This window comes from Chlorocebus sabaeus, chromosome X, assembly GCF_047675955.1.
Source record: "Chlorocebus sabaeus isolate Y175 chromosome X, mChlSab1.0.hap1, whole genome shotgun sequence".
NCBI classification, from domain to species: Eukaryota; Metazoa; Chordata; class Mammalia; order Primates; family Cercopithecidae; genus Chlorocebus; species Chlorocebus sabaeus.
In genome coordinates, this window is record NC_132933.1 from 38,513,246 (window position 1) to 38,529,800 (window position 16,555).

Sequence of the window (16,555 nt, forward strand, 5' to 3'; positions counted from 1 at the left end):
AAAACAAAGTTCTCTTTTCATATTTAATACTATCAGAACTATTCATTTGGGAATAAGTCCCTTAATTTTTATGTACCAGGCTGTAGGCACAATAGATCCTGTGACAGTGTGGCACAAAATAGAATCATTCTTGTAGATGATGATTAGTTTTTTAAAATTCTTTAAATCAGCAAATACCTTTGACAAAACCTGCATATTATTTTATTGATTTAGTTCCCAGTTTTGGGGTCATATTAGTAAACATTCCTATTTGTTCATCTGCTCAGAGCATCCTAGAATAATTTTACTACTTTTGCATATGCTTATACTAATATGAGTAAATGAGTCATCAAATTTTTTTTTGGTTTTGCACATCCCTCTTATCGTGAAGTGATTTCCAGTAAATTCCTTTTGAAATAATCTTGATACGTTGATTGCAAAATAAAATGGAGAGGTCATAGGAAATGAAGTAAAATTGTGAAATGATTTCACAAATGATTCATCACCAAGCCTTTGAAGCATTCACAATTGATTTGTTCCTTAGGAATTCCAGAAACTAAAGTTCAGGATATGGATTGTGTATATTACAATTGGCAATATTTACTCTGTTCTTGGAAACCTGGCATAGGTGTACTTCTTGATACCAATTACAACTTGTTTTACTGGTAAGTATTTTTATAATTAGACTTCAATATTAAAAATGTCTACTCAAATTAATCGATAGTATGAGTAACTATATTTTCACTAAGTTAAATTCATTATACTCATCAGAGTTGTATTTGTGATGAAAATTGTTTACAGTTATTTGAGGATTTCAATGGGTGTAAGTGGTTTTAGGATGTAGATACTGGAAGGTATTCTATGGGTGATATAAGGAATGCAATAATTGTTTCTATACTGGGTTAATTTTGTATCCTTTAGATAGATGAAGTTGGAACCTAAACAATTTTGACACATTTTGTATTCTTGTCTTTAAATAAAAATAGGTTATCTATTAAACTGGATCTTTTTTCTGACTCCCTACCTTTGTTAACTGTCACTGAAGCTTTTAAACTTGGCCATTGTGACTCATGTATCTCCTTAGTTTCTTAATTGTTTCAGGGTAACATGATCACCATGTTCTGATGCTCCTTTGCAAGGTTGCACATCTGTTAAGTACCTACCATCTCTACTGTAAGAGCTCTACTTTAGGCTTCCTTCATTCAACACCTGGATGATTGCTATTGCTTCCCAAATGACGGTCGCTCTGATTCCAATCTCTCCCCTTCCAATCTCTCCCCTTTTTATTCATTCTGCACACCGTAGCCAACTTTATCTTCCTATACTGCCATCTTCATATACCACGCTTTTGTTCAAAAACCTCCTGTGTCTACTCATTGCCCCAGGATAAAATCTGGGCTGCCATACTCTCTACTATTACCAGTGTGAATGCTCCACTCCATTTAGATCCATCTCTACAATTTTTTTCTCACCCATGTTATTGCCTTTTATACCTTTGTTTGCATTACCTTCTGGAATGCCCTCTGGCTCTATCTTTCTTTCACCAATTTTTATCCATTTTTTCCAAGGCTCATCTGCTCCCGAGTTTCATTAACCTTTAACTGATCCTGTCAGCTTCTATTTCATTTTTCTTGAGCTATTACTCTTTTCTTTCTTTCTTTCTTTCTTTCTTTCTTTCTTTCTTTCTTTCTTTCTTTCTTTCTTTCTTTCTTTCTCTTTCTTTCTTTCTTTCTTTCTTTCTTTCTTTCTTTCTTTCTTTCTTTCTTTCTTTCTTTCTTTCTTTCTTTCTTTCCTTCCTCCCCTTCCTTCCTTCCTTCCTTCCTTCCTTCCTTCCTTCCTTCCTTCCTTCCTTCCTTCCTTCTTTTCCCTTCCTTTCTTCCTTTCTTCCTTTCTTTCCTTTCTTTCCTTTCTTTCCTTTCTTTCTTTCCTGAAACAGAGTCTCCCTCTGTCACACAGGCTGGAGTGTAGTGGTGCGATCTCGGCTCACTGCAGCCTCCACCTCCTGGGTTCAAGCGATTCTCATGCCTCAGCCTCCCGAGCAGCTGGGATTACAGGCGTGTGCCATCACACCTGACTAATTTGTGCATTTTTAGTAGAGATGGGGTTTCACCATGTCTCCCAGGCGGGTCTTAAGCTCCTTACCTCAAGTGATCTGCCCACCTCAGCCTCCCAAAGTGCTGAGATTACAGGCATGAGCCACTGCGACTGGCTTGAACTATTATTTATTTTTATAGCCTGTAATTATTTATTGTCCAGATGGCATTTAAATTTTTTCTCATATATGTGTGCCTTGTCTCCTGTTAAACTATTAAGGGATTGGTGGGCATGAATTGTTTATTATATTTCTCTTGACTACCTCCAAAGTACTATACCAAAAGTGGATTACCACTAAATATTTATTACATGGATGAAACAAGTGATAGCACTGATAAACTGATAGGTAATTATCTAAATATATGCATTTACTAAACAATGGACAAACCAAGAGAGAACTAAGCATTACTATTGGTGAGTTCTAGTTCCAAATTATCATGGCATCTTTCTTTAGAAAATAATAAGAGATAAATGATAAACTATAAACTATTAACAATCCTGAGATCTGGGTTCTAATCCCTGCACTAGCATCATTTAACTTGGAGGCCTTGGGCAAGTAATTTTTTCTTTTAGAGTTTTTGTTTCCTCATCTGGAATTGAATAGGTAAATTTCAAATATCGAAATTATTTGTTCATTGATTCAATACATATTAAGCATCTTTTAAATGCCAGGCAGTATTCTAGATAAAAAGGACAAAAGCATGAATCAGAGAAAGTCTCTGCCCTCCTGTACATTGTAGTTCATATTTGATGTAATTTGATCCTCATCTTAATGAAATAGAGAGGAATAAACATTAACATTTTAGAGATTGGAAAGTAAAGGCTTCCCTGCTGGCATCAAGTAAGTCTGTATGAAGTTAAGCCTGGAACTGAAGTCTCCCAAATCTAATCAAGTGAACTAACCAGGAGACAACAATTTTGCAAACTCTCCCTAAAGTAAATAGTTGTCATAAAGTTAATTTAGTAGAGTCCCAATATGTGTACCAGCACCGTATCAGCTGTCACATTGGCCTCATTTCAACAGGGATTTTGGTGTCTTTTACAGATAATGTCATGGTTTGCATTGCAAGCTATTCTTTAGGAAAATAGCAAGCATTTGTTGCTTTCAAATTTAGTAGGGAATCACCCCTAGTTCTTTTTAGCTTTATTACTGGAATAAGGTTAACTTTAAAGGATATGGTAACATTTCTCATTTAATAGATGAGAAAATTAAACAGTTACTTGCCAAACAACTCCTTCTTTTCTTTTTGCCCTCCTACAGGTAGCTTTTCTGATGTTTATCTCTTGATGTGTATTGTATCCTCTAGATTTTCGTTCATTTTATTAAACATAATATTTTCTAAGTCTGCTTTAAAATTTGCTTTCTTTTAAAATAACTTCTCCAGTAAAATAATTTAAAAGGCAATATCATGCAGGATTATTTGTGTAATAATTTCTTACTAGGTTTTCTTACTAGGAATCTTATTCTTTGATTCACAAACCTTGTTAATGAATCAATATAACCTAAGTACACAAGTAAGAATCCTTGTCTTTGAGATTTTGTGAAGACTTCCAACAGATTGTAAGCTCCATGAAATCAGGGACTATGTCTGCTTTCCCTCCTGTTTTTTCCCTAGTGCTTATCATGGTGTCTGGCATATAGTAGGTGCTTAATAAATATTGTACGTTATTAAATGATTTTTAAACTGACATGGTATCCTAATATAATTGAAAATGAAGCACCTCGATACTGGAAGAGATTGTTAATTAAACACAATTCTCACAACACTCATTTTACAGGTATGAAGGCTTGGATCATGCATTACAGTGTGTTGATTACATCAAGGTTGATGGACAAAATATTGGATGCAGGTTTCCCTATTTGGAGTCATCAGACTATAAAGATTTCTACATTTGTGTTAATGGATCATCAGAAACCAAGCCTATCAGATCCAGTTATTTCACTTTTCAGCTTCAAAATATAGGTGATGTAAACCAACAAACAACTTCAAATTCATTGTTTCTAGTTTAGGCCGTTTACAATCACTTGAGAGGGGGAAAGAGAAAAAGGGCAGGAAGGAGAGAGAGACATCGACAGAGAGACAGACCTATGGAAATGCAAAGACAGAAAAACGAGAGTCAGCAGAGTGTATGAGGAAGCTCTTATTAAATATATAAGGATGAAAGATAAGGAATTGAATAAAGGTTAAAGTATCGTTTTCATTTAGAACTCACAATGTTATTTTCCATCTTCAGTTTGTCTGCTATACAGTAATTTTGTCTAGTGTTAGTGATGGAGTAATTATGAAGACACTTCTTCCCAGGCCTCAATAGACAAATGACCAGATATTTATTGAGTCTATATTTTCATTTCTAATAGTTATGAGAGTGATGAGTTCTAGAGTCTTCCAGACCTGGCTTTAAATCTTAGATCTACCATTTTTCCAGTTGTGTGACTTTGGGCAAGTTACTCTGTTTCAATTTCCTTATTAGTATCATGAGGATAATAGAGGACCACCTCATAGGTTTATTGAGACATAAATATTTATGTCTCAATAAACATAAATAAACAAAAAAACACAATAAAAATTTAGTGAGACATAAATGAGATTATGATGTAACATCCTTGGTACTTACAGTGTCTGAAATAGCATAAGCATTAAATAAGGGTTATCTATCTGTAAAAGTAGTAGTATTACTGATTGTGGTTGTTATTTCTAATGCTACAAAATGGAAAATGGTTGTAATGATTTGGGTCTTCGAACTTTTCTCTTGGACTTATATATTTGTCAGTGAGTGACTTGTCAAAAATGAGTTTCCAAAATAACCAAGTTGGTTAAGAAATTCATCTTGGTTGGTAAGCAACTTTGATTTTAATACACATCATAGGGAATATTACCGAGCCACTTGGTTTATCCCTAGAGATTTCTGTTACCAGATGTCCCTAGCTTTGGATAAAGGCTACTGCTAAACTTCAACAATCTCCGTGTTGAAACGGTTCTCTTTTGCTTTTCAGTTAAACCTTTGCCGCCAGTCTGTCTTACTTGTACTCAGGAGAGTTTATATGAAATTAAGCTGAAATGGAGCATACCTTTGGGACCTATTCCAGCAAGGTGTTTTGTTTATGAAATTGAGATCAGAGAAGATGATACTACCTTGGTGGTATGAATATTGCATTTATTTGGGAAAATCATAACTGCAGCCTTTTAAATAAAATAGCAAATGTGAGAACCAAAATCAGTTGCATTCACATGAGGGAAAGAACATGACATGTATTTTAGTTCAATCTCCAGAAAGCCAAATAAACGAATGGACAAAAGTATAATGAATGATACCAATTTTAAAGTTGCATAGGAACTTAGAGATTATTAGTCACTTGTTTTCAATTTTGTGTCAATAAAGTTACTGAAGGCTTAAGATGGATTGTGGAGAGGTCTCAAGTAAAAGCAAAACAAAATTAAAAAAAAAAAAAATGCCACAAAAACTACTTATGGAGGAACAACCATCAGGTCAAAATTCCAGTATGGCAGGCTTACAAGAGAATTGCTTGTACCAGGCAAGAAGGGCTGGCTGGGGAATTAGGCAATGGTTGCAAGACTAATTACTGCCACCAGCACCAACAATGTGGTGATGCCTTTAATCATATGTTGTTATGTATTATTTTTCCTTATTAGTTTCCAGTTTAGAGAGTGGTAGAGAGAAGTTAGTGAGCCGGTAGTTCTAATTCATTCCTTTCATATACAGATAAGAAAACTCATTGTTGAATTGACATATAGATCCCAGGTATGTAAATTCACTTACAATCAAATTATGCAGTTAGAACTAGATTTCAGATCTGATTCCCAGTCCACTTAAGTCTACACTACATTATGCTGATTCCTAAGATAAGTTATGCCAAAGGAAAAGCAATTATATTGAATGAGAAAAATTATTGAGCTCTTTGAAATGCAAAATTGAAATCATTGCTTCAGTGATTTTTTTACTCTGAGATCACTCAGCCTTGAGAGTCTCATAACTGTAGCAATAGTTTCATACCAAGCCATGAGCACTGTTGTACGGGTTTTGTTTCCTTATTCTTATTCCAAGCCCTGAGCATTGTTATGTAAGTTTTCCTTATTCTTATTAACAATCAGAATAAGGAAATAAGAATAAGGAAAAAAGAAAAAGCTATATATTAATATATGAACTCTATAGTTTCCATAGTAATAACATTCACATGCTGGCTCTGTGTTTTGTTAACTGAGTGTATGTAGCATCTTCCAGTTCATAGAATCTGGGAAATTTGACACTAGTCCACATACTGGGTGTTATATACACCAAAGCTACCTAGGAATTTTGCCCTCTCACACATGCTGTCCCTCACTGTAAGTGATCCATTATCACTATAGAAATAAAATATAGATAAAGAAGGGAAGAAACAATGATTTGAAAACCCCCACTATACAGAGAGCTAATTACTGCTGAGAATATGCATTTCTAGTCTTTTGATGCATAGATTTTATGTAATAAAACCCACTTTGAAAGGGACAGATATGGAATCTGTCTAGTTGCAACTAGATCAAATAATGGCATCTGATTTTGTCCTTGGCTTTCAGACTACCACAGTTGAAAATGAAACGTACACCTTGAAAATAACAAATGAAACCCAACAATTATGCTTTGTAGTAAGAAGCAAAGTGAATATTTATTGCTCAGATGATGGAATTTGGAGTGAGTGGAGTGATAAACAATGTTGGGAAGGTATGAGCTAAAAGGACAGTAACTAAATAATGAGCTATTTGCTAACAAAATTAATTTTCTTTCAGTATATTTTGTAATTACGAAAGTGAAAGACTTTCCCATATAGTCTATGAACAGAGAGGATAATTTAGCAAGCGCTTCAATTGAACAAAGATTTATTAAAAGTCTAATATTAATTCAGTTAGGACTAGGAATATTGTTATACCTCTATTATCAACATTCCTGTTTTTCTGTCAATATAGATAATATGCTCATTCTTTTGAGGGACTGGCATGAGCGTATTTTAATCAATATTTTCTTATGCTTTCAGTATTCAAGAGAACAGAAATCTTAAAGCAAGTATAGATCAGCATACATTTGTTTCTGAGTGTCTAATACTATTCTGAAGGACTACTTTTCTAATTCAGAGGCCATGATTAGTAATATACATATTCATTCCATTCACTTCCAACACTGATTTAAAGTGATTTATGATAAGGGCATTAAAATTCCATAGCAATATAAACTAAAAAGCCTAAACAATGAGGTAAAATATGATTGTGCTTCACAATATACTAGCTTTAAGAGTAGAAATTACCAATAAATGTTCAAAATTGAAGGAAATCAACTCAGCGTTGCTCTTTCAGGTACATAGATAGAGATGCAGCTATTAATACATATACTGATGTTGATACAGATGGATACTGGCATATCTATCAATCATTCATCTCCTTTCAAGTTGTTCTACTATAGTGGAATCTCTATTATCTCCCTACGAATATAGTGGTATCATTGATCCCTTTCATTCATCAAATATTTATTAAGCACCTACTATGTTTCAGACTCTTTTCAAGCATTGGAGATATGGCAGTAAATAAATCTCTACCCTCAGGGAACTTATATTTTATTTCCAATTGGGTAGATATAGGCAATAAACGAGAAGCCTAAAATATTATAGAATCATTAAGGATTATGGAGAAAAAATAGCAAGACAGTGGAAAACTCAACCAAGAGCTATACAGAATCAGAAAGAAGACTTACTAATTTCATATTTTTCATTTTTGTCACTGTTTTAAAAAATCAGGAAACTCTAAAGTTATGTCCTGAACTATATCTTGTCATTAGTCAATGCATTGTATAAAGTGGATATGGCAAGATTTTAGCCATATCCTCAAAAAATATATTATCTTCTGTATTTTACATGCAATCTTATCAGTGATAGTGATGCCTAAGATTTCTCTTGCTTTGAGGGAAATCTTTTCCTTTTTTTTTTTTTTTTTTTTTTGGTACGGAGTCTTGCTCCATCACCCAGGCTGGAGTGCAATGGTGTGATGTTGACTCTCTGCCACCTCTGCCTCCTGGGTTCAAGCAATTCTCATGCCTTAGCCTCCTGAGTAGTTGGGATTACAGGCATGCACCAACACGCCTGGCTAATTTCTATGTTTTTAGTAGTGATGGAGTTTCACCATGTCAACCAGGCTGGTCTTGAACTCCTGGCCTTAAGTGATCTGCCCACCTCTGTCTCCCAAAGTGTTGAGATTACAGGCATCAGCCACCATGCCCGGCTCTCTTCATAGAATCTTAATGACTTTGAAATTAGAAACAAGGAATTTCTTGAGTTCCATATGGTCTCAGTTCTTTAGGACATTTCTTATTGGATGTTTCAAGTTATAGAAAAATAGGACAATAATATTTTTGGAAATTAGAGTATGTCCTCTTCAGGATTGACTCTGTATGGGGAAAGGCAGTAGAACTTCGGCAAAGGAGCTTCCTGCCTTCCCACTGTTAATTTTGCATGACAGATAACTTACAACAGTAATTTCTCTGGATTATATTCTTGTAAATATTCTCTGAACATGTGAATTTGACTGATAATTTTCTAGTGGAAAACAAGATTGTGAGGAAATAGGACAAAGAAAAAGGTGGGATCAAGGGAGGTTTGTAGATGTCTGGCTAAGATTAAAGATCTTTTATATTACTCCAAAACAAGCGAGAGGTACTAGTTTGGGGAGATCAAACTTCATCTGCTTTTTAAGTTTGCCTAGTGATTGCTCATTTCTTACTATGCATAAGAACCATTAAAACTCCATCCTTAAAATAAAAAAGCAAAATAAAAAAGAAAAGAAAAACCTTATCCCTCCCTTTGGTCTTTAAAACATGACACAACTTTAAAAAGGTAACCTTAAAAGATGATTTCCATTACTCACACAGGAATTTGTATTGAAGGATACCTCTTGCTCAGTACAGTATCCTAATATCTAAGTACACGTTTGGCTTACTGAGAGTTAAGAGACACACACGACATGTTTGTTTAATCACTTGGCTAATATTTTGTCATTTTTAAATGGAGAATTCACAAGGTCAAATATAAACAAATCCATATCAGGAAATAAGAATTGTGTTTTGAGAAGTTATTTTTCTAAGTGAAAATAAGACATGTCACAGTTCAGTAAAGTAGTTTTCTGTATAAAAAGTGCACAAATGAAAGGAATGCTATATTCAAACACAGTTGTGGTATTTATGCACTGGCAAATATGACAGGGGTTTCCAAGCTTAACTCAGTCCTTAACTATTTATAAAATAATTCTGTTTCAAAAATAGTGATAAATGTATAACACTTCCTCTTTTTGTGTGATTTTTAATCCTAGTTGAAGAACTATTGAAGAAAACTTTGCTACTTTTCTTGTTACCATTTGGTTTCATCTTAATATTAGTTATATTTGTAACCGGTCTGCTTTTGTGTAAGAGAGACAGCTACCCGAAAATGGTAAGATGTGTAACATTATGATGTTTAGCCTAAGATGGGAGATTTTTAAAATTTTCTGCACTTAGAACTGATGGAGCTACATTTTATAATTTTGCTTATTCACTGTGGGTGTACAATTGATTCCATATGGATTATGATGTTATCTTCAGAAAATACAGTAATTTAAAAAAATTAATCTTACAAGACTACATTTTGAGGTGGATTTACTTTTGTCAAAATCAAACTTTAGAACATGAAATACTATTTGACTCTAGACTAGGCAATGATATACAGAAAGAGTTACAAGAGAAAAGCAGGATTGGGAGAAAGAGAAGAGTGAATGAAAATGGTCATAGACTGAAACACATATTACCAGTGTGCCACAGGCACAAGAACACATACAAATGATAAAACATGGTGCCTGCCTTTGGAGCACACACTCAAGTTAAGGGAGACAGGATCCATATGAAAAAATACAACCTTTGAGATGATTTTAGATGATTGCCATTTAAGTCTTGCAGATAATGCTATAGAATTTCAGAAAACAGTAAGACCACTGTGGGTTGGGGGGCTTTAAGAAAGAGTTGTAACCTGGAGAAAAATATCTTTTTGGGACAGGGTCTCATTCTGTCAGTCAGGCTGGAGGGGAGTGGTGCAATCATGGTTCACTGCAGCCTTGGTATCTGGGGCTCAAGCAATCCTCCTGCCTCAGCCTCCTGGGTAGCTGGGACTACAGGCATGCACCACCATAGTGGGACTCCATTTCTATAAAAAATGTAAACATTAGCCAGGCATAGTTTTCTTTTCTTATAAATTCATAAGAAAATTCATAGTGGCTAATGTTAGCCACTATGCCTGGCTAATGTTTACATTTTTTATAGAGATAGAGTCCCGCTATGTTGCCCAGGCTGGTCTCGAACTCCTGGGCTCAAACAATTCCTCCCACCTTGGCCTCCCAAAGTGCTGGGATTACAGGTGCCAGCAACTGTGCCTGGCTGAGAAAAATATCTCAATGCCATATCTTTTCAAGATAGAGAGAAAAGTGAATGTGTATAGAATGTTTCACTTTGTTTGCTGAATGCTCTTGTTCTTATTCTCTGAGTTGTTAATCTTCAGTGAAATAGTTTGTGTTATTAATGATGATTTGTTAATAACAGAGTTCTTTCTACATTCCAGAATTTTTCTGTAATAGATGAAGACTTTCCATATCAAGAGACATGGTATTGACTCACCAGCTTCCAGTCATGGCCAAATGTTCAATATGAGTCTCAATAAACTGAATTTTTCTTGCAAATGTTGAATACGTCTTATTTTAAAATGTTGTTGTATTTAAATAGGCTTTCGAGTACTCAAAGCCTCAACTAGTAGTACATTTTCTGGATTCTATTAACAGTTTCTTTTCTTATAAATTCATAGTGAGAGTGCTGCATGTAGAGAAATCAAGGTATGAGTCAGGTTTTATATTTATGATGTATTAATAAAACAATGTGACTTCACAGATTGCACTAAGCCACAGAGATATTGTCAAATCTTGGAAAATGAGATTCTAGTTTTTGTTGTTGTTTGTTTTAAACTGCACTTGGGATGAAAGTACACAGTATGAATAAAACTGTTTGGCTTTAGGCCAGGCGTGGTGGCTCATGCCTGTAATCCCAGCACTTTGGGATGCCAAGGAAGGCAGATCTCCTGAGGTCAAGAGATCCAGACCAGCCTGATTAACATGGTGAAACCCTGTTTCTACTAAAAACACAAAAAATTAGCCAGGTGTGGTGGTGTGCACCTGTAATCCCAGCTACTTTGGAGGCTGAGGCAGGAGAATTGCTTCAACCTGGGAGGCGGAGGCTGCAGTGAGCCGAGATCATGCATTCCAGCTTGGGCAATAAGAGTGAACCTCCATCTCAAAAAAAAAAAAAAAAAAAAAGTGTTTTGCTTTAAAAGTAACCTGTGAAAGTATTAGGAAGCAAGAAGTTTTAAATACATTCATAGTCCTAAGTATATTCTTTGCATTTAATGAAGAGAAATGTGTGAGGAATGCAGTGCTTAAAAGCCTAAAAGTAATAAAATGATTAGGAATCATATTTGAAAAAATTGGAAGTCATAAACTACACAGAAAGTAATAAAATGATTAGGAATCATATTTGAAAAAACTGGAAGTCACAAACTACACAGTAAAACTTGAGAGTTTCCCTATACTTTCTGATGGTGTGTGTTTTTGGTTCACAGCTCAAAAGGCACAAACCTCTGAAATTAGTAAGAACCTTTTTAAAAGGACAACCCACCTTCAGGGTATATGACAACCTAGGTGTCGATAATTGCTTTAAAACTTAGGGAATAATGGACTCCAATCAGGATTATAGATTACAATCAAGAGCCAAGCTTCAGTTTAGACTAGTTTCTATTCAGTACTATTCATAGTAGAGTGGCCATAACCTGGGAGCTTATGAGAACTGCTCCAACCCCGACCTACTCAGTTAGCAATTTGCATTTTAAGAACATTCCCAGATGATTCATTTGCATTTGCAATTTGAAAAGTACTAATTTATAGCAGTATTTTAGAATAAAAAATGCTAAAATAATATAATGCAGAGGAAAGCTCATGGGAAGGGTAGCCACAGCTGTGCTCATCATTGCCACTGATCATCTCTAAAAGACGAAAAAAAGCTAAAACTGAAGTGTAAACCAGAATACCATCTTTTACTGTCACTTGTAATCAATGGTAGGATGTACCACCATTTCACTAAGCAGACTTGTCCTTGTTAAACACTAAAACTCCTGTGATAGTGTAAATTAAGACGCAATATGATTGGCAATTGCTGTCAAACTAGATCTTGCTAAAATTGGTTTTTTTTTTTTTTTTTTTGAGTCAGAGTCTCGCTCTGTCGCCCAGGCTGGAGTGCAGTGGCCAGATCTCAGCTCACTGCAAGCTCCGCCTTCCGGGTTCACGCCATTCTCCTGCCTCAGCCTCCCGAGTAGCTGGGACTGCAGGCGCTCGCCATCACGCCCGGCTAGTTTTTTGTATTTTTTAGTGGAGACGGGGTTTCACCGTGTTAACCAGGATGGTCTCGATCTCTTGACCTCGTGATCCGCCCGTCTCGGCCTCCCAAAGTGCTGGGATTACAGGCTTGAGCCACCGCGCCCGGCCGCTAAAATTGTTCTTAGTGAGTTGAAGGGTGTAGGGGAGGAAGGAGGAACGTGATGTAGAGAGGTCAAGGTGAGGTAGAGATATGGCAGGCAACCTCATCCTGGGAGGCTGCATGCATCTTGGCAACCTACTTTTCCAATTCCCTTGTTTAGTGCATGCACAACAAGCTCTACTAATTAAAGGAATTCTGGACTCTCTACCATCAACCTAGAAGCCCCAATCAGAATTGCCCCAACAAAATGGAATCAAGTGGCACCAAATGTGGATAGAGTTGGGCCCTGCACAAAGCACCCAGAAATGAATTTGGAGAGGAGGGTCAACTGCCACTCCCCCAGTCCACTATTTTGGACACAACAGAGGTTCTCTGAACTGGGCGCCAGAGCATATGGACTTGAAGAAAGTGCTTTTTGTACTTCACATGGTAGCTCCATCCCCACTGAAAATGAGCCCACACAACTTGGGCTTGCATGAAGGATGGGGCCCAACTCACCCTCTCTACACTGAATGGCAGAGGCTTGGCAATGGAAGGTAAACAAACCACAAGAGTTGTCAGACTGGAGGAGGAAGCTCTGCTCCAAGTTCATTTTGGCGATAGTGTTACAGTAGGTAGCTAGTCAGGCATGAGAAGGGCAAGAGAGTGCTCCCCCTATACCCCCCCAGAAAAGTCAGGTGACCATCAGCTGATGGTCAGGCAGTTGTTAACTGTCCCTTTAAAATAATAATTGGTCACAGCCTGCACCGGGGAAAGGCAATCTCCCTACAGATAGGATACACATGAAGCTGGTGATCAGCCCCCTTTTGATAAGACCTTCAGGAGTTGAGCGCATGGGCTTACACATGCACATTAAGAGCAAAATGGCAGAATTTAACTGGTCTATGACCTTCCGGGGTGTTGCACCAGAAAAGGGATGCAAGATACCAGAAGTAAGCCAGCATAGAAAATCCTAAGTCCAAGGTCCAACAGGACACTTGACCTCCAAGTTGGCTGCTTGGCCCTCTTCCAAGTATGTTTTACTTTATTTTTATTCCTGCTCTAAACTTTTTAATAAACGCTCATTCCTGCTGTAAAACTTGCCTCAGTCTCTTCTTCAGCCTATGCCCCTCAGTCGAATTCTTTCTTCTGAGGATGCAAGAATTGAAGTTGCTGCAGACCTGTATGGGTTCACCACTGGTAATAGTAGCTGCCAGAGGGGTCTATCTGTGCCTCATAGCCTTAGGCCAGAAACCAAAGGACAAAGTCTATTCAAACTGAAGGTCATGAGCCCTGAAACAGTGGCACGATAGGAAGATCACTTTCCTGCCTGCTCAGGATGAACAGCTGGTGCACTCCCACCTTCCTGCCCCTAAAACCGGGACCTCAGCACACCCTGGCATAATTGCCCCACCACCACCACCTGCCCCCTCCATCAAGGCAGGTGTTTCCATTAGTTAGCCTACCTGAGGAAAAGCTGGCTCTTACTCTTAAGAGCCACATACTGGGATGAAGCCTGAAATGCACCACTAAATAACCTGCTTCTAGGAGGGTACAGTGCTAGTGCACAACATAAGCTTCCTGAGACCTCCACACCATCAGCCCTGCAGGAGATAGGGTTTTGGCTCATATGTTCAGTACATGGCTACAATAGGCAGCACAGGAAAAAGAAAGGAAAGAAAAGAGACAAATTGTTTGGAAAGCTAAGCCTTCCCTCAATTAATGAGTAAAGGTTTTTGCCTTTTTAAAATGTTTGAGTTACTTTGGCTAAATGAATGACTTACGCTGGTAACCTGGAATTTGATATCTGGGGAACTTTCCAAAATTAAATTATAAATTATGTCTTTTTCTGACCTAATTAATCTTTTAGACATTAGGTCCCCTAAAGTCCAAAAATAACATATTTGGTTTATTTGGTATAAAAACCACATGACTTAGTGTACGCTATCAATGGTTATTATTGTTATGTAAAATTGTCATATGCCACAGAAGTAACCAAAATTTCCCTGTCAGTTGTGGCTTTAATAGTGGCCATCCTAACTAAAACTGTTTGTCATCCCTGGACAATTGTTGTCTTGTTTTGGGCCTCTCTAGAAGGTGGTTTTATTGTCAGCTATACAACTCTAACGGTGTTCTGCAATGCAGGTTTCTAATCACTTTGGAGATTGTGACATTAGAATAGAGGAGAAAACTGCTGATGGGAATGTCTCTGAGCATGCTAATGCATTAGAATCAGTGTATAATGAGCAGTGAGGGTGACCAGAGGTTACTTTAGTCGCCATCTTGGTTTTGGCAGGTTTTGGTCAGCTTCTTTATTGCAACCTGTTTTATCCGCAAGGTCTTTGTGAACTCTATCTTGTGCCTGCCTCCTATCTCATCCTATGACTAAGAATGCCTAATCCTTGGAATGCAACCCATTGGTCTCAGCCTTATTTTACCCAGTCCCTATTCAATATGGAGTCACTCTGCTTTAAACACCTCTAACATATTTCCCCCTGCATTTTACAAGGAAAACCTCAATCCTGAGGGTTGTAGACGGATGAAGATCCTTCTTCTGCAACTTTTTCAGGCTGAATGGGGCAATGATATTTCTGCCTAACTATTAGGATCTCTTGTATTTGGGGTAGAGAGGAGCTCAGTCAGAAAGAGTCAGCACGGTGAGGGCCATTCATAACTCTGAGTTCCGACAAAAGGTGATATCTGAAAGATTAGTAAGTGTTTAATGTACGAAAACATTGAGGAAGCTTATCCTGTATTCCTACACAAAGAGTACAACAGTAATATATTTCACAACGTAAAGCAAATTAAATAAAATTAGCCCAAGTTAAAAGCTTTCCATGAATTGGGCAACTGTTAGTACCAAGCTGATATGGAGCTGCTAGCTGATTATAATACATGTGCAGGATTAGAATACTGATCTGGACTTTTACATTATCCATCCCTCTTGTTTCTTCTGAGCTGCAGAGATCACTGATTGGTTCACAAGCATAAATAGTCAAAGCTGCAGAAACAAAAACCTTAAAAACAACTGATAAGAATAGAGTCTAATACCAAGTGTACCATAATTTTTGAAGCATAAATTTTTCTCTCTCCAGTCTCTGAATTTTACTAAAGACAAATCGTGATAAGACTGATTTGCTGTATTATGCTTGGCCTGATTATTTGTATGAAGTGCAGCAAGAATAATTCTTTTTTTATATAGGTTTTTAAAAAAAAAATTTTTTTTTGAGACAGAATTTTGCTCTTGTTGCCCAGGCTGGAGTGCAATGGCACAGTCTCAGTTCACTGCAACCTCTGCTTCCCAGGTTCAAGCAATTCTCTTGCTTCAGTCTCCCAAGAAACTGGGATTACAGGCATGTGCCAACATGCTCTGTTAATTTTGTGTTTTTAGTAGAGACATGGTTTCACCATATTGGCCAACCTGGTCTCTAACTCCTGACTTCAGGTGATCTGCCCACCTTGGCATCCCAAAGTGCTGGGATTACAGGCATGAGCCACCATGCCCAGACTTCATATAGGCTTTTAAAAATTGGCTTTGATGGAACTTTTTTCCATAAAAGGAATCTTAAATAAAACTTTTTTAAGCCGAGCCAAGCCATGGGTTTTTATCCTCGAATACCTGTGAGTTGAGTAAACTCCTCTCCTCTTGAGACTGGTGCCACATCTGTGTTTCCTTTGTCCCAATGGGGACTTTGGTGTGCTCTGCTACTCTCCCTTATGGGTGGCCCCTACCTAAAATTAGATCTCCAGCGGGACCTGCAACTCCCCAGGGACCTATTGGTCTCCCGTGCTTGCCAGAGTCAGAGTGGATTGTGGGGCATATTTGTGGGGGATCTGGGGATGTGGTGATTCAAGGGCAGAGAATCCCTGTGCAGAGCAGTGGCCCACCATGGGTGCACAGCCAGTGTGATACCTCCCATCTCAG

The 16,555-nt window shown here is 37.3% G+C and overlaps 1 protein-coding gene across 2 annotated transcripts in view; it reads left to right on the plus strand.

The window, feature by feature from the left end:
- The window catches only part of IL13RA2 (interleukin 13 receptor subunit alpha 2), a 38,595-nt gene extending 27,796 nt beyond the window's left edge, over positions 1–10,799 (plus strand). For both annotated transcript variants that reach the window (XM_073013173.1, XM_073013174.1), the window contains exons 5-10: positions 524–644; positions 3,853–4,037; positions 5,069–5,214; positions 6,648–6,792; positions 9,420–9,538; positions 10,694–10,799. In XM_073013173.1, the coding sequence (XP_072869274.1) occupies positions 524–644; positions 3,853–4,037; positions 5,069–5,214; positions 6,648–6,792; positions 9,420–9,538; positions 10,694–10,744 (767 nt within the window). In that variant the 3' untranslated portion in view covers positions 10,745–10,799. The remainder of the gene's footprint in view (positions 1–523; positions 645–3,852; positions 4,038–5,068; positions 5,215–6,647; positions 6,793–9,419; positions 9,539–10,693) is intronic.
- The last annotated feature ends 5,756 nt before the right edge of the window (positions 10,800–16,555 follow it).